This window comes from Manis pentadactyla, chromosome 14, assembly GCF_030020395.1.
Source record: "Manis pentadactyla isolate mManPen7 chromosome 14, mManPen7.hap1, whole genome shotgun sequence".
NCBI classification, from domain to species: Eukaryota; Metazoa; Chordata; class Mammalia; order Pholidota; family Manidae; genus Manis; species Manis pentadactyla.
Genome location: NC_080032.1, coordinates 2015212 through 2032994, shown reverse-complemented (window position 1 = coordinate 2032994; position 17783 = coordinate 2015212). Strand labels below are relative to the sequence as shown.

General features: G+C 45.0%; 1 protein-coding gene across 9 annotated transcripts in view; it reads left to right on the top strand.

The window, feature by feature from the left end:
- The window catches only part of LOC130680778 (zinc finger protein 337-like), a 74373-nt gene that overhangs the window by 18971 nt on the left and 37619 nt on the right, over nucleotides 1–17783 (top strand). Inside the window, exons 4-7 of one of the 9 annotated variants that reach the window (XM_057492080.1) lie at nucleotides 84–210; nucleotides 497–592; nucleotides 14179–14293; nucleotides 15055–16607. In XM_057492080.1, coding sequence (XP_057348063.1) covers nucleotides 84–210; nucleotides 497–592; nucleotides 14179–14293; nucleotides 15055–15199 — 483 coding nt within the window. In that variant the 3' untranslated portion in view covers nucleotides 15200–16607. The other 8 variants (XM_057492078.1, XM_057492081.1, XM_057492079.1 and 5 more) reach the window with 8 other exon arrangements.

Sequence of the window (17783 nt, the reverse complement as noted above, 5' to 3'; positions counted from 1 at the left end):
GGATGGATGCAGCCCCAGTGCCCGCACATGGCCAGGCTTTGGCTCGCAGCCTCCCGGTGAGCAGGCCTGGGTTTGCGTTGCAGGCTCTGGTGACGTTTGAGGATGTGGCTGTGGATTTCACGCAGAAGGAATGGAAGCTGCTGAGCCCTGCGCAGAGGACCCTGTACAGACATGTGATGCTGGAGAACTTCAGCCACCTGGAGTCGCTGGGTGAGCGGGGTCTCCCCTCAGGGCTGTTTTGTCCCCTTTGAATCTTACTCTCCCTGGGGTCCCACTGAGAAGCACGTGCTCAGCTTCTCGTTCCCCTGGGAATATGCGGGGGCTGTATTCCTCTGGAAGTGCGGGGATCCCAGGCCTGCCAGCAACCACACAGCCTGGAATGCATGGGTCCCAGCTCCATCCCACCCCCACAGCCTTCCCCACCCATTCTGGCACCAGCACATAGTGTCTCTGGCCTATAACCAAAACTGACCTCCTCCTTTTTCCCGCTAAGCAGGAATTCCCTGTTCTAAACCAGACCTCATCACGTGGCTGGAGCAAGGGAAAGAGCCCTGGAGGGAAGAGAGGAGACACCGGCCAGGCCCCCGTCCAGGTGAGGGGAGCCTCTGGGTGGACACTGGCGTTCGGCCTTGCGGGGCGGGGGCGGCTACTCAGATGCCCTTGCAGGAAGCTGTCCTCCCGCACCGCGGCTGCTGAGGCTGCCTGGCCGTGCCTCCCTCCCACACCGTCATCTTCGATGAGTGAGGGGTTGTCCTGGGTGCCCTGACACCTTCCGACTGCAGGAAGCCCACCTTCTCCCCAGTAGGCTTTCCCTCTGTGGCCTTGCTGACCCGCCTCTCTGAGGCAGCAGTGGGGTGTTCTCTCTGTGTTACTGTCCTGCAGGACCCCGTATGTCCCGTCTTCCACCTCTTCTTCTCGCCACTGTTGTCTCTAGGGCCACTTCTTCCTTTCCCCTCTTGTGCACCAGAGGCACTGCCTTCGGGTGACTGCTGTCTGGAGTGGGTGCCACAAGGACTGCTTGTCATGGTCCTTTCTTTCATGTGTCGCCTGGACTTGCTGTCTTGCAGCAATGGGGGTTCCCCTTTGGGCCCCCTGTTCCTGTCTCCTGTGTGCCCAGTACATTCTGGGCCTCCCTCCCCCAGGCCCTTGTGGTAGGATCACGGGAGATTCTACAGAGAGCTGATGCCCCTTCCTTGGCTGTGGAGAAGTGTAAATTTGTGGGGTGTCTTCTGGTCATGCTGAAGGTGTTGGTTTTAGGCTTCATCTGTCCTTACTGGTCCCTTGGCCCTTCTTGGGGAGCATGGTAGCCAACTTACATTGAGGTGGCTGCCGATACCATGTGCTTGGAAGTCTCCTTGTGTCCTGCTGTAGGAATCCTCGCTATGCCTCGGCCGTGAACACATCCCGTAGATTGTTGTCACTTCTCTACTCATATGTCTTTACCAATTTGTTTGGCATGAGTCGGTCAGTTTGTACTATCCGTCCAGTATTTGAGAGATGAATTTTAAGTCTTCTTTTGCATGACAGCTGTTGTATTTCTGCCCAATGACTCCATCTGTCCCTGTGTGATCATGGTCATTTTTTTAGTGCCACATTCTTTGTGTACAGGTGAACTGACTTGAAATCGCCCTGATCTGATGAGCTCTATGGGCCTGTCTCCCAGCTCCACTCTCTTGGGGGCAGTCCTGCCTCCTCCCACTCTCACCCTCTTCTCCCACATCTCGATTATTTTGAAGCAATTCATGGTCTTCCTATCCTTTCATCTCCAGAATCTAGTAACAATTACTCTATTCTGATCTTAATAGTATGGTTCATTAGATTTCTTTTTGATAGCATAAATTATTTAACATGTTTTTGTACCGTGTGTCTGTTATTTATTTTATGTTTTGTTAAGATATCAATTGATAGACACTCTTATGAAGGTTTCACAAGAATGACAATGTGGTTAAAACATCACCCTGATTATCGAGTTCCCCCGAAAACCCCATTGCAGTCACTGTCCATCAGTGTACAAAGATGCCGGAGTCCCTACTGGTCTCTGCACTACACTGTCTACTCCGTGACCCCACACACAGTGTGTTCACTAATCATTATGCTGCACAATCCACTTCTCCTTCCCTCCCTCCCTGCTCTCCCCCACCCCTCCCCTTTGGTATCCATTAGTCCCATCTTAGCATCTGTGAGTCTATTTTGTTCCTGAAGTTTTGCTTTGTTGTTATACTTCACAAATGAGTGAGGTCATTTGGTATTTTCCTTTCCCTGGCTGGCTTATTTCACTGAGCATTATACTCTCCACCTCCATCCATGTGGTTGCAAATGGTAGGATTCCTTTCTTTTCTATGGCTGAGTAGTATTCCATTCTTTATACATAAAACATCTTTATCCATTCATCTGCTGATGGACACTTAGGTTGCTTCCATATCTTGTCTATTGTAAGTAGTGCTGCGATAAACATAGGGGTGCATATGTCTTTTTGAATGTGAGAGTTTGTTTTCTTGGCGTAAATTCCTAGGAATGGAATCCCTGAGTCACATGGTATTTCTATTTTTAGTTTTTTGAGGAACCTCCACACTGCTTTCCACAGTGGTTGAACTAGTTTATATTCCCACCAGCAGTGTAGGAGGGTTCCCCTTTCTCCGCATCCTCCCCAGTGTTTGTTGTTCATTGTCTCTTCTGTGGTGGCCATCCTTACTGATGTGAGGTGATATCTCATTGTGGTTTCAAGTTGCATTTCTCTGATGATTAGCGATGTGGAGCATCATTTGATTTGTCTGTTTGCCATCTTAATTTCTTCTTTACAGAACTGTCATTCAGCTCCTCTGCCCATTTTTTAATTGAATTATTTTCTTTTTGTTTGTTGAGGTGTGTGAGTTCTGTCTATATTTTGGATGTCAGTCCTTTATCGGATCTGTCATTTATGACTATATTGTCCCATACTGTTGGATTCCTGTTTATTCTGCTGATGGTGTCCTTTGCTGTACAAGGTTTTTAGCTTAATGGGGTCCCATTTGTTCATTTTTGCTTTGGTTTCCGTTGCCCGAGGAGATGCATTCAAGGAAAAGTTGCTCATGTTTATATTCAGGAGATATTTGCCTGCATCTTTTTCTAATAGTTTAATTGTTTCAAGACTTAGATTCAGCTCTTTGATACATTTTGAGTTTCGTTTTGTGTACAGGGTTATAAAATAATCCATTTTCATTCTCTTGCATGTAGCTGTCCAGTGTTGCCAATACTAGTTGTTCAGGAGGCTTTCATTTCCCCACTGTATATCCATTGCTCCTTTATCATATTTTAATTGACCATATGTCCTTGGTATTTTATCTAGTCTCGCTAGTCTGTTCCATTGTTCTATGTGTCTGTTCTGCCAGTATCATATTGTCTTGATTACTGTGGCTTTGTAGTAGAGGTTTAAGTTGGGGAGTGTAATCCCCCACGCTTTTTCCTTTCATTCTCAGGATTGCTTTGGCTATTCTGGGTCTTTTGTGGTTCCATTTGAATTTTAGAATTATTTGTTCTAGTTCATTGAAGAATGCTGTTGATATTTTGAGAGGCATTGCATTGAATCTGGAGATTACTTTAGGCAGCATGGCCATTTTGACAATATTAATTCTTCCTATCTGTGAGCAGAGGATGTATTTCCATTTATTGGTATCTTCTTTAATTTCTCTCATGAATGTTTTGTAGTTTTCCGGGTATAGGTCTTTCACTTCCTTAGTTAGGTTCATTCCCAGGCATTTTATTCTTTTTTAATGCAATTGTGAATGGAATTGTTTTCCTGATTTCTCTTTCTGCCGGTTCATCATTAGTGTATAGGAGTGCAACAGATTTCTGTGTAATAATTTTGTATCCTGCTACTTTGCTGAATTCAGATATTAGATCTAGTAGTTTTGGAGTGCATTCTTTAGGGAATTTTATGTACAATACCATATCGACTGGAAACATGGACAGTTTAACTTCTTCCTTCCAATCTGGGTGCCTTTTATTTCTTTGTGTTTTCTGAATGCCATGTCTAGGACCTCCAGTACTCTGTTGAACAGAAGTGGGGAGTGTTGGCATTCTTGTCTTGGTCCCGAACTTAAAGGATAAGCTTTCATTATCCCTCTGTTAAGTATGATGTTGGCTGTGGGTTTCTCACTTATGACCTCTGTTATGTTGAGATACAAGCTCTGTATACCCATTTTGTTGAGAGTTTATATCATGAATGGATGTTGAATTTTGTCAAATGCTTTTTCAGGGTCTATAGAGATGATCATGTGGTTTTTGTCCCTTCTGTTTCTTGATGTGGTGAATGATGTTGATGGATGTTTCGAATGTTGTACCATCCTTGCATCCCTGGAATAAATCCTACTTGATCATGATGGATGATCTTTTTGATGTATTTTTGAATATAATTTACTAATATTTTGTTGAGTATTTTTGCTTCTGTGTTCATCAGGGATAGTGGTGTGTAATTGTCTTTTTTTGTGCTGTCTTTGCCTGGTTAAATTGTTAGTGTGATACTGGCCTCATACAGTGACTTTGTGAGTATTTCCTCCTCCTCTACTCTTTGGAAAAGTTTAAGGAGGATGAGTATTAGGTCTTCACAAATGTTGGATAAAACTCAGCAGTGAAACCATCTGTTCCAGGGATTTTGTTCTTACGTAGTTTTTCGATTACCAATTCAATTTCCTTGCTAGTAATTGGTCTATTCTGATTTTCTGTTTCTTCCTGGATCAACCTTGGAAGGTTGTATTTTCCTTGAAAGTTTCTTCTGGGTTATCCAGTTTGTCAGCATATAATTTTTCATAGTATTCCCTTATAATTCTTTGTATTTCTGTGGTGTCTGTAGTGATTTTTCCTCTCTCATTTCTGTTTCTGTGTATATGTGCAGACTTTTTTTCTTGGTAAGTCTAGCTAGGGGTTGACCTGTTTTATTTATTTTCTTGAAGAACCAGCTCCTGCTTTCACTGACTCTTTTTATTGTTTTATTCTCCTTGATTTTATTTATTTCTGCTCCAATCTTTATTATGTCACTCCTTCTACTGACTTTGGCCTCATTTGTTCTTCTTTTCCTAGTTTCATTAATTGTGTCTTTAGACTGTTCATATTGGATTGTCTTCTTCCCTGATGTAGGCCTGTATTGAACTATACTTCCCTCTTAGCATGGCCATCACTGGACTGTACAAATTTTGTGGTGTTGAATCATTGTTGTCATTTGTCTCCATATATTGCTTAATCTCTATTTCCACATTGTTCCATTAATTTTCTTTTGAAACATGTTATTAAGCCTCCTTGTAATTACATTGTGTAATTTATTAGTTGTTTCAAAGCTTTGTGATCTGAGAAGCTGGTTGGTATAATTTCAATGTTTTTGAATTTAGTGAGGCTCTTTTTGTGGCCTACTATATGTGTTCTTGATAATGATCTGTGTGCACTTGAGAAGAATATGTATTCTGCTGCTTTTGGGTGTAGAGTTCTGTAGATGTCTGTTAGGTCCATGTGTTCTAAAATGTTGTTCAGTGCCTGTGTCTCTTATTTTCTGTCTGGTTGATCAGTCCTTTGGAGTGAGTGGTGTGTTGAAATCTCCTAAAATGAATGCATTGCATTCTGTTTCCCCCTTTAATTCTGGTAGTATTTGTTTCACATATATAGTTGCTCATCTGTTGGGGGCATAGATATTTATAACAGTTATATCCTCTTGTTGGATTGACACCTTTATCATTATGTAATGTCTTTCTTTGTCTCCTGTTACTTTCTTTCTTTTGAAGAATATTTTGTGTGATGCAAGTAGTGCAAGTCCTGCAATTTTCTCCCTATTAGTTCCATGAAGTAACTTTTTCCATCCCTTTACTTTCAGTGTGTGTATGTCTTTGGGTTTGAAGTGAGTCTCTCATAGGCAGCACATAGACGGGTCTTGTTTCTTTTACCTGTTCAGTGACTATATCTTTTGATTGCTTCATGCAGACCATTCCCATTTAGGGTGATTATCGGTAGGTCTGTACTTATTGCCATTACATGCTTTAAATATGTTTTTACCAAAAATTCAAGGGTAATAATCCTACCATCTCACAGTCTAATTTAACTCAGTTAGTATGCTGTAACAAACACAACCTAAGCGTTATTTTTTTTCCTCCTTTTTCTTCCGCCTCCATTCTTTGTTTGTTAGGTATCATACTCGGTATTCTTTGTCTACTCCTTGATTGAGTTTGCAGCTAGTTGGTTTGATTTTGCGCCTGCTTAGTAATTAATTGTTCTGCTTTCTTTCTTGTGGTTTTATTCCCTCTGGTGACAGGTATTTAGCCTTTGGAATACTTCCATCTATAGCAGTCCCTCCAAAATGCAGTGTAGAGGTAGTCTGTGGAAGGTAAATTCTGTCAGCTTTTGCATATCTGAAAATGTTTAATCCCTCCTTCAAATTTAAATTTTAGCCTTGCTGGGTAGAGTATTCTTGGTTGAAGTCCCTTGTGCTTCATTGCATTAAATATATCAATGTCTCTCCCTTCTGACCTGTAATGTTTCTCTTGGGAAATCTGATGCTAGCCTGATGGGTTTACCTTTTATGTGATCTTTTTTCTCTCTCTAGGTACTTTTGAAAGTCTGCCTTATCCTTGATCTTTGCCATTTTAATTATCATATGTCTTCATGTTGTCTTCCTTGAGTCTCTTGTGTTGGGGTATCTGTGCATCTCCATGGCGTGAGAGAGTATCTCCTTCCACGGATTGAAGTTTTGAGCAATTACCTCCTCAAAGACACTTTCCATCTCTTTTTCTCTGTCTCCTTCTGCTGGTACCCTTATAATACAAATATTGTTCTGCTTACATTGGCCACACAGTTTTCTGAAAGTTCTTTCATTCCTATACTTCCCTTTTTCTCTCTGTTCCTCGGGTATCTTATATTCCTTTTCTCTAGTTTCTATTCCATTCATTTTCTTCTGCTACATGTAATCTGCTTTTAAGTCTCTCCTTTTTATATTTCATTTCAGATATGGAATTTCTTAATGATTAAATCTCCATCCTAAATTCATTCGTGACTTCTTGAATATTTTTCTGTACCTCCTTGAGCATGTTTATGATTTTTATTTGAAATTTCATTCAGGAAGATTGCTGAGTTCAGTTTCCCTTGGGCTTTTGTCTTCTGTTTGTGAGAGTTTTGTTTGAACCATGTTCCTTTGGCATTTCATATTTGTATGTGGCACCCTGTAGTGCCCAGAAGCTCTAGTCTCTTGTTCTGCTCATCCCCTAAAGTGATGTTGGGGGTGTCAGGTTAGCGGCACTAGTGCCTAGGGGGAGGAAAGAGCTATTACCTGCTTACCAGCTGCAGTGCCTGTCTCCACTGTCAAAACCAGTGGACAGAGCACACAGTTGTAGTCCTCTTGCTTTGTGTAGCTGCTATAGGTGGGTCTTCCCTTTGCCTGATGTGACACCAGGGCAGGTACTGCCAGTTTGTGAGTCTATGCAAGCAGGCAAGGAGGAAGGCACAGTAGGTTGCATAACACAGTGGTACCCTCAGAGCTGAGTAGCCAGCCAGGGGAATGGAGCAACTGAATCTTCCGAAAGTTCCCAACCTGTTGGGCAGAGCGCACTCAGAGATTTTTGTCCACTATACTATCTCCCACGCAGCAAGGTCTGGGCAATACCCTCTCCTTCAGCAGCCCTCTTGCTGCTAGGAAGCCACTCGGACTGCCCACCTTTCCTTTGCCCCACAGCCGCCAAATGTGGATGCCTGTTTTCCAGAAACATCTGGAATCTCAATCCCTTTGAGTATTCCTCTTGTCTTAGCTTTACAACTCCACTAATTTTCAGAGCAAAATGCAGTGTAGGTTTGTGCTCCCAAAGCAGATCTCCAGGGCTGCGTGTTTAGCAGCCTCAGGCTCCACCCCCTCCCCACTCTGTTTCTCTTCCTCCCATGAGCTGGGTTCAGGGAAGGGATTGAGTCCCGTTGGATCAGGGCTTTGGTACATCACCCTGTTTAGTGAGATCTGCTCTGTTCCCAGGTGTATGCAACCTGGCCCAGTCTTCTTTCCTGTTGTTCTTTTTGGATTAGTTGTATTAACTATATTTTCATATTATATGTGGTTTCTTGGAGGGATTCTTTGTCTCACTTCTTATGCTGCCTTCTTTAATCTCTCCCCATGTCTTTTAAGTGTACATCCCACAATACTTTGTGCCAAGATACTGAAATTTTTATTTGTTCTATTCAACACCTAACATTTTGCTGTATGTTCTTGGTGACATATTTCTCCATTTGTGCGTTCGTCTTTTTTCAAGATCCCATTTTATGTCTGGTGCTGTCAAAGGGAGTTGCACACACCATTTCCTCTAACTCATGAGCCTTACTGCATGGAAGTCCAATTAACCAATATTCAGATGTTTCCGTGCGGGTCTTTGTAGGTAGAGTCCGAATACCATGACATGTGCAGACCTGCAGTGACAGCCCGTGTGTTCTCACGTCCATGCATCTGGGTGCGCTGAGCCCTGCTCTTCCCCAGCCCATCTCCACAGGCCCCTTCCTAGTCCTTTCCCCACCTCTCCATCCCCCAAGGCCTCCACTGCTGTGGTTCTGCCCAGTGGGCAGCACTTGGCCGCTTCTGGACCTTGATGTGAGTGGAATTGTACCAGGCCTTCTGTGCCAAACACCAACGCATGTTTGACTTGCGTATTCCATGTGGTCTGCATGGAGGGAGCTCATTCAGATTTTGGACGTCTTTCTCTTTCCTTGCTCTGTATTTTCCCAGGCATAACAACTCCTTTCCCACCATAAAGGAGTTGCTCATTGATTTATCTGTCAGTGAATTTTAAGGAGAGTGGTTCTTTCTGCCACCAGCTTCTCAGAGTGTGAGTGTGGAAACATGACACCAGTGTTCATACATTGAAAACAGAATTCTTACAAAAGCAAGTCCATGTCAGGCCTGTTAGTGTTGACAAGGGCCCTAGCCAGGGGTTTGAAGCCAGCACAGTGGGCTCATGAACCTGGGTTGTCCCAGGTGGTACAGAACTCAGGCTGCCAGCCCGGACACTCTTACTTCTCAGGGTTCGTAGATGCAGCTAGTGCTGTATCCTCTGAATGGTCAGAAGCCACTGAGAGTAACTGGAAGCCCTCGGTTGACATGTAAATACTCAGTCACACGTTTGAGAGGTGCCAGGTGATCCCCTGGAACCGTCTGCACACTGATGGCCAAAAGCACCAGAAGTGCATTCAGTCAAAGTGGAGTTTCTCCTTTTACTGCAGATTTTCCTTCTGAACATGAATGTTTTGTTTTCTTGTAGCCACAATAGCCAATGTAAATATTTCCTTTCTACAGGTGGTTTTTGTATTCATTTTGTGTGCGTATATATTATTTTCTCACATTGACACTTAATGGTGAGCAGCTTGCAGAATAAAATTCAAGTCTTCTAAAATATTTCCCACCTTTCTCAGCAAAGGAAACTCTTGTCAGTTTTCTTAATTGCTCACCTTTAAAACATCAAAGTATTTGCATGTGGTTATTCATAGAACATACTCATTCATGAATCGTCATTTGGCCTTTTATTCCATGCCAACCTCTGTTCTCAGCCTGGGAATACAGCACTGAAGGAGCCCATCCAATCCCCCCTCCCTCTCGCTTACCTGCAGTGGTTTTTTGGCACAGGAACAGCACCCTAACCGCCTCTGTGATTTCAGGAAACAAGTGCTGTGAAGGCACTGCTCCCAGAGAAGCACGTGGAGGTGGCGTTGGGACAGTGGGCTGGGAGTGGGTGACGTGGTCACACAGGACGGACAGCAGAGGCCTCTCTGACCACGTCACCTTTGAGCAGGACCCAGACCAAGAAAACCACGAAGCCAAGCAGATTTATATGTGTGTATTTGGTGTTCCTTCTACCCAGTCAGGAAGGAGCTTTGTCCAAAGAACAGAAAAACCTCCGTCAGTGTCGGCTGGAGTGGGGGACTCAAACGTGGAAGAAACTGAGTTTCGAGCAGGAAGGGTACAGGGCCCAGCAATCCGTGCAAAGATGTGGTCCATGTGTTGGGGAGCCTCTCGTGTGTTTACACCATAGGTGACATCTGATACAGTTTTTGCTGAGGTGTCATTGACGTACGACATCCCATTATTTTCAGGTGTGATTCATTTCAGTCCACAGTGACTGGTTATTTTTATGCTTTAAAAAATGATCCCCATGCTGATACTAGTTGCCATGTATGACCTCACAAATTAATTACATCATCTTCCCTGTGCTGTACACTACTTCCCGTGACTTAGTTATGTTCAGCTGGAAGTTTGCTCAGCTTCATCCCCTCACCTTGTTTTGCCTGCGCCCAGCCCCGCCCCCACCCTTGGTGTCCTTCAGATTCCTTGCCTGTCCGTCTATTTCTGTTTCTGTTTCTCAGATCCCACATACAGGTGCTGTCGTGTGGGATTTGTCTGTCTTCCGTGACTCAGCATGATGACCTCGGGGCCATCCGTGTTGTCACACACAGGAAGATCTCCCTCCTGAGGCTCAGTAGAAATTGAAACTTAGATGATGCTCTACCTGAAGTTAGATAACAGACTGAAGAAAATCTTGCACTAGTGTGTACATTCCTCTCTCCACGAGAAGATAGCAGCTTCCAACTAGATGGAAGAGCAAGGCCTCGTAGGGGAACTCTTGTGGGAGGTGGTGACATTTGTCTTGTGTGGTGGTCCAGGCTTCCTCGCCTGTGACCATCCTGATGCGGCACTTTTTCTCTTCAGCAGAAGCAAAGCCAGAAATCCATCTCTCTCCCTGCTGCCCACTGGCCTCCGCTCACAATATCCCCTTGAAGCACATGATTCACGACCATTCTGCTCAGATGTCTGCAGGTGTTTGTGCAACAAATTATCCACAGCTGAGGAATCCTGGGCTGGAGCACCAGGAAGAAGAGCAGGAAGAACTCTCTCATCAGAGTGACCAGAGTGATAGGGGAGCAGGTCAAGAGAGAGAAGAAAACTCCCAGACCTTGTTGAGGAGGGGAAGTCAGATGTCTGAGATAAATTCCAGCCCACACCCCACCCAGGCAGTAAGTCTGGGGCAAAGGAACTCAGTGGTGGAAATAGAGGGTAGCCAAGCCCAGAGGGAAAACCCTAAAGAAACAGCTGAAGTTTTGAAAGGAATAGAAAATTCAGAATGGGAAACGTTCAGATGTGCAGAGTGTGGGCAACACTTTAATCAGAAGACAAAGCTGCTTTGTCACAGAAAAGCACATCATGGACAGAATCTTTTAACATGCAGAGAATGTGGACAGGACTTTACTGATAAGTCAGCACTCTTCTTGCACCAGAGGACGCACCAAGGAGAGAGTCCATATATGTGCAGGGAGGGTGGGCCAGACTTCAGCATTAAGTCAAACCTCATAACATACCAGAGGACACACTCAGGGGAGAAGCATTTTGTGTGCAAGGAGTGTGGGAAAGGCTTTACCATGGGATCAGCTTTGATCTCCCACCAGCGGACACACTCAGGGGAGAAATGTTTTGTGTGCAAGGAGTGCAGGCAAGGATTTTCACAAAAATCAAACCTCAGTAATCATTGGAAGACACACTCAGGGGAGAAGCCTTTTGTGTGCAATGAGTGTAGGAAAGGCTTTACTCATAAATCAAACCTGATGCACCACCAGAGGAGTCACTCAGGGGAGAAGCCTTTTGTGTGCAATGAGTGTGGCAAACGCTTTTCCAATAAAGAACACATGACCCGCCACCAGTATAAACACTCAGGGGAGAAGCCTTTTGTGTGCAAGGATTGTGGGAAAGGCTTTACTCATAAATCAAACCTGATGCGCCACCAGAGGAGTCACTCAGGGGAGAAGCCTTTTGTGTGCAATGAATGTGGCAAACGCTTTTCCCATAAAGAACACATGACCCGCCACCAGTATAAACACTCAGGGGAGAAGCCTTTTGTGTGCAAGGAGTGTGGGAAAGGCTTTACCCAAAAATCAAGCCTAGTCGCACACCAGTGGTCACACTCAGGGGAGAAGTCTTTTGTGTGCAAGGAGTGTGGAAAAGGCTTTACTCATAAATCAAACCTAATGCGCCACCAGAGGACTCACTCAAGGGAGAAGCCTTTTGTGTGCCAGGAGTGTGGGAAAGGCTTTAAGTGTAGATCAATCCTGATGCACCACCAGAAGACTCACTCAGGGGAGAAACCTTTTGTGTGCAATGAGTGTGGGAAAGGCTTTATCCGTAAATCAACCCTGATGCGCCACCACAGGACTCACTCAAGGGAGAAGCCTTTTGTGTGTAAGGAGTGTGGGAAAGGCTTTATCCATGAATTAAACCTGATGCACCACCAGAGGACACACTCGGGGGAGAAGCCTTTTGTGTGCAAGGAGTGTGGGAAAGGCTATATCCGTAAATCAAACCTGATGCGCCACCACAGGACTCACTCCGGGGAGAAGCCTTTTGTGTGCACGGAGTGTGGGAAAGGCTTTATCCATAAATCAATCCTGATGGAGCACCACAGGACTCACTCAGGGGAGAAGGCTTTTGTGTGCACGGAGTGTGGGAAAGGCTTTACATATAAATCAAACCTGACGTGCCACCAGAGGACTCACTCTGGGGAGAAGCCTTTTGTGTGCAAGGAGTGTGGGAAAGGCTTTTCCCGAAAATCAGCCCTCATATGCCATTTGAGTACACACTCAGGGGAGAAGCCTTTTGTGTGTAAGACGTGTGGGCATGCCTGTAACCGAAAATTAGGCCTGATCTCCCATGAGAGGACACACTCAGGAGAGAAACCTTTTGTGTGCAAAGAGTGTGGGCAAGGCTTTTCCCATAAATCATCCCTGTACTCCCACCAGCGTACACATTCAGGAGAGAAGCCATTTGTGTGCAGGTATTGTGGGCAGAGTTTCAGGTGGAAGCCCAGTCTCGTAAACCATCAGAATAAACACTTGGGGGTGAAGCCTTTTGTGTGTAGGTACTGCGGGCGAAATTTCAGCATGAAGTCATATCTCCTACGTCATCTGAAGAAACACTCAGGGGAGAAGCCTTTTGTTTGCAAGGAGTGTGGAGAAGCCTTTGTCCGAAAAAAGTCCCTTATCGCCCACCAGTGGAGACACTCGGGGAAGAAGCCATTTTTGTGCAAGGACTGTGGGAAAGGCTTTGCCCACAAATCATCCCTGACAACCCATAAGTCAAAACACTCAGGGGAGAAGCCTTTTGTGTGCAAGGAGTGTGGGAAAGGCTTTCTACACAAATCATCTCTTACCTACCATCTGAGGAGACACTCGGGGCAGAAGGCTTTTGAGTGCAGGGAGTGTGGACAAGGGTTTTTAAAGAAATCATCTCTTACCTACCACCTGAGGAGACACTCGGGGGAGAAGCCTTTTGAGTGCAGGGAGTGTGGTGTAGGTTTTCTCCACAAGGTATCCCTCATCTACCACCAGCGGAAACACTCAGGGGAGGAACCTTTTGTGTGTAGTCATTGTGGGCGAGGTTTTCAGAGTAAGTCTAATCTCCAGAGACATCAGAAGGTACACTCAGGGGAGAAGCCTTTTGTATGAAGGGAGTGTGGCCAAGTCCCCAGTGCACACATGGAGGAAAGGGCCAGTGTGTGGTGCATGGAGAGGAACGTGAGCCATAATCACACGTGTGGGTGTCAGACGTTCCACTCAGCAGGGAAGCACTTGTGTGTAGCGTGTGGCCAAAGCATTAGTTGATGGCTGACTGTCTGCACCTCAGGGTCTGCCTATGGTGGTCAGCCGTTCCCATCCAGTAACTGCTGCTGTGCAAAGCTACAGCTGAGCCCGTGACCGCGCTCGCAGAAACATCACGCAGGCTGAGGGGATCCGCAGGGCTACCGAGACATAAACTTGGTGATGCTCCCTATCCATGAAAATTAAGTCTCTGTGGTTCTGAGTATTTAAGGCAGATTCTGACACAAAACGTCCAGGTTTGAGAAGCAGACAGCAGGGGAGGGGAGGGAATTACCCGAGATCCTGGGGAAATGTCTCTCTTGCAGAGTGGATCTTGTGACTGACTGAGCATCCCATGGGCAGCTCTGAGCTGGTGATGACAGCCCAGGGATAAGGGCAGGGCTGTTGCTGACACACCCTCCCTGAGGTTACCCAGCAGCCCATGACACTTCCACCAAACGCTCCAGTTGCGTCCCCTCACCCAGCCGGCCTCACCTCCTCCCCATGTTCTCAGGCACTCTCTCTCCAGATAAAAGCCTTGTTTTATTCAGTGTCATCTCAATGTCTTCTTTGCAGAGAGCCATCGCACAAGTGGTTCCCAGAGCAGCCTGACAACATGGGTGGTAAATAGGGACTTGGGATTTGGCTTCCTGCATGGCTGGCAGAAGAGCAGGTTGGCATGTGGGCACAGGTAGGTGCTCAACTTGTTTCCCAAGCCGTCCCCTGGGGAATGCCCACGTGGAGGCATAGCTGTGATGGGTGTAATGACTTGGGCACTTGAATGTATAGATGAGGAACTAATGAGTCACTGCTCCCTGCTGCCCTCCATAAACACTGCAGAAGGACACTGGGATGCAGAAGGCTGTTCATGTGCAACACGGAGTCAGTGACTGGGGGTTAACTGTGTTCCCTACACTAAGGGGTGCCCCGAGAGCTAACATTATTCTGGTGTTTCTGGGAGGCTGTCCCTAGGAGGAGTATTTGGCTCAGTAAACTGAGGAGATTGTCCTCAGCTTTGTGGGCATCATTATTGGCCCAAATGGAACAAAAAGGTGAAGTGTGAAATTTTCTTCTGGAGTTGCAACTTCCACCCTGTCCTGCCTTCAGACATCTGCGCCCTCGGTGCTCAGGTCCACCAGAGAGCTTCACGTGGGCCTTCTGATCTCCGGGACTCATGCCATCGGCTCCCCTAGGTCTCAGGCTTTCAGACCCGGCTTCCAGATGGCGGGTGGTGGGACTTCCTGGGGTTCATATTTGCATGAGCCAGTTAGTGTATCTGCGTGTGTATAGATCTCATTGCTTCTTAGGGGTGAAGGGCATTGTAAAGGGAAAGGAGGGAGCGAGAGAGCACAGGGTCTTGACAGAGTTGGAAAAGTGAAAATATTCAAAGTGCAGGACAGTGGTCTGTACTCTGGTCAGCTGCTTAGTGCAGTTAGGATTCCATCCCCACAGAAACCAGGAAAACCCCGTACTCCGTGGTCAGACGTCAGCGGAACTGGTCTGTGTCCTTCAGAAGGAGCTCAGTGGTGTGACCCATATTCATGTCTACGCCCTCAGAAAATGTTCTCAGGAAGGAAGAGGGGCCGATGCGGCCTGACCTGTGTGCACCAGGCCTTGCACACTACGCCCCTGCCATCTGCATCCCAGCTGGGAGAAATAAACAGTTAAGACAATGCCTGGTGGCCATTTTGGGAGGAATCACCACAAATTCATGAGGTTTACCTTCAGCATGTTCACATTCTAAGTGAAGATCTGAGAAAAACTCATGCTTCCAGCAGGGGAAAGATAAAAGAACCACTTTGAAATATGCCGTGGTGAGAAGTAACTATTCTGAAAAATGTCACACACGTACTGACCCACCTAACACGGTCCTGACCTTGAGACCTGCCTCAGCCTCTGACTGGGAGGAAGGGGAGTTGGCCTGCTCCTCCTCTCTCTCGCTCTCCTGTCACACACAGGAGTGGGGGGGCCACTAAGAGATGCTTCAGATCCCAAGTACACCTGAAAACATTGGGAAGAGCTCATTTCAACATGGACATAAAGTGCAGGCAACCAGCTTTTTTACTAGAAGCTAAAGAATGTGAACCATACCTCCTAAATGGTAAAGATTCACTGATTAGTTACAGGGACATGGTACACTGTACGGGAATTAGTCACAAGATTTAAGAACACTCTTCCCCAAACTTGACCACCAGATCAATACAGCCTGGTACAGTTGCAGTAAATTACAACCCAGAGACTCTATTTAAGAACAAGTTATTAGGGAAAAACCACCACGTTAGACTGAGAGGACACAAGCAGGCACTGACGCATCTGACATGCAGCTACAACAAATACTAACAGCCCAACTGAGATAAGTATAAAACCGCACACTAAAGGCCTGGTTGCTTCCAGTTCTGTCATACCTAACATCATTTTTTAAATTAAGATTTAATATACAATCTCATGGAGGTTGTACTTGAGCTGAGCAGCACTGGTAACATAATTTTAAGCATCCAGCAAAAAAATGGTAAGGTGGACCCCTCTAGAAATCACACTACCAAGAAGAGAGGAGTGAAATATTTCACAAATTGAAAGAAAGAGAAACCAACCTGGGATTCTGTATCCCATGATGCTCATTGAGGAGTGGGCAAGAAGGCCTCTCTCAGGCAACAAAAATGGGAAATTTTGTCACTAGGCCAGACTTGTAGGAAGTGTTAAATCTTTCTGAGTGAAAAAAATGATATATTTATATACATATGAGAAATGTACATGTATATGGATGTACGATATATATAAGAATATCAGTTTTACATAAATGAGTTTTGACAATGAAACCAATTTCTCTTAATGGACATCCTGATTTGTTTTCAGAATAATAATAGCAATAATGTATAGCTCTTGAATAAGTATAATGAATGAACACAGTGAGAATTGGGAATACACTGTCATAAGGTCCCTAACCTGCCCATGAGACAGTACAACGTTAGTTTAGAGGACATGTGTGAGTTGTTAATGTGCTTATAAACTTGGAAGAACTGCAAATTTTAAAAAATAAGTATTGATTTCTTAAAAGAACACAGAATCATGAAAAGTTCAGATTCACAGAAGGGAAAAATAATGCAGTGAATTCAAAACACATCTATAATGATATTAATCCAACTAACAATTCCTTTCAAGGTAAAGAACCACATATTCTCTGGAAAATAATTTATATGTAAATACACACGGCAAGGTGAAATAAGTGGCAAAAGGTATATCATAGCTATCAAACAAGCTGGAGAAGATACATTGACTTTAAAGGAAGATAATTTCAGAACAAGTAAAATTATCCTTAACAAAGAGGCATTGCATAGTAACAAGGGGATCAGCACTCCAAGAAGTTACCACAATCCTTAATTGCTGTGCACCTAACAGCCTCAAAATACCTGAAGCAAAACCTGATAGGACTGCAAAGAGAAACAGACATGGTTACTGTAAGAGGTGGCCATGTAAGCAGCACTCTATCAGTAACTGAAATATGTAGAAGGCAGAAAACTAGGACAGATTTCAACTGAGTAGATAATCACTTATGATATGATTGGGTCTTACATTTACAGAATATTTGATCCCACAGCAGCAGAATACACATTTTCTCATGCACATATGAAATATTCACCAAGGTGGACACCATGCTGTGCAGTAAACCCCACCACAATATGTTTAAAAGAAGATACATTGCTATGGGCTGAATTGTGTGTCCCCCAACTGAACCTCATATGTTGATGTCCTGACCCCCAGTAACTCAGAATGTGACTGCATGTGGGGACGGGCTGTATAGGGAAGTAACCAAGTGTAAATGAAGTCAGTAGGTTGGGCCCTAACCCAATAGGATGCCGTCTTACAAACATGAGGAAGTATGACATAGGCACAGAGAGATCATGTGAAGGCAGCAGAACACAGCCACCCACAAGCCAAAGGGGCCTCAGAAGACATCAACCCTGCTGACACCTTAGTCCTGGAATTCTGGACTCCACAGCTGTGAGGAACTCCACTGGTGTTCAAGCCCCCCAGTCTGTGGTAATGAGTTATGGTGGCCGCCGGAAGCTAATGCCCGCATCATAAAAGGTTCACTGTGTGATCAGTCAAATGAAACTAGCACTCAACACCAGAAACACACATCAATATACCAAAATAGTTGGAAATTTAACAATGCACTTCTA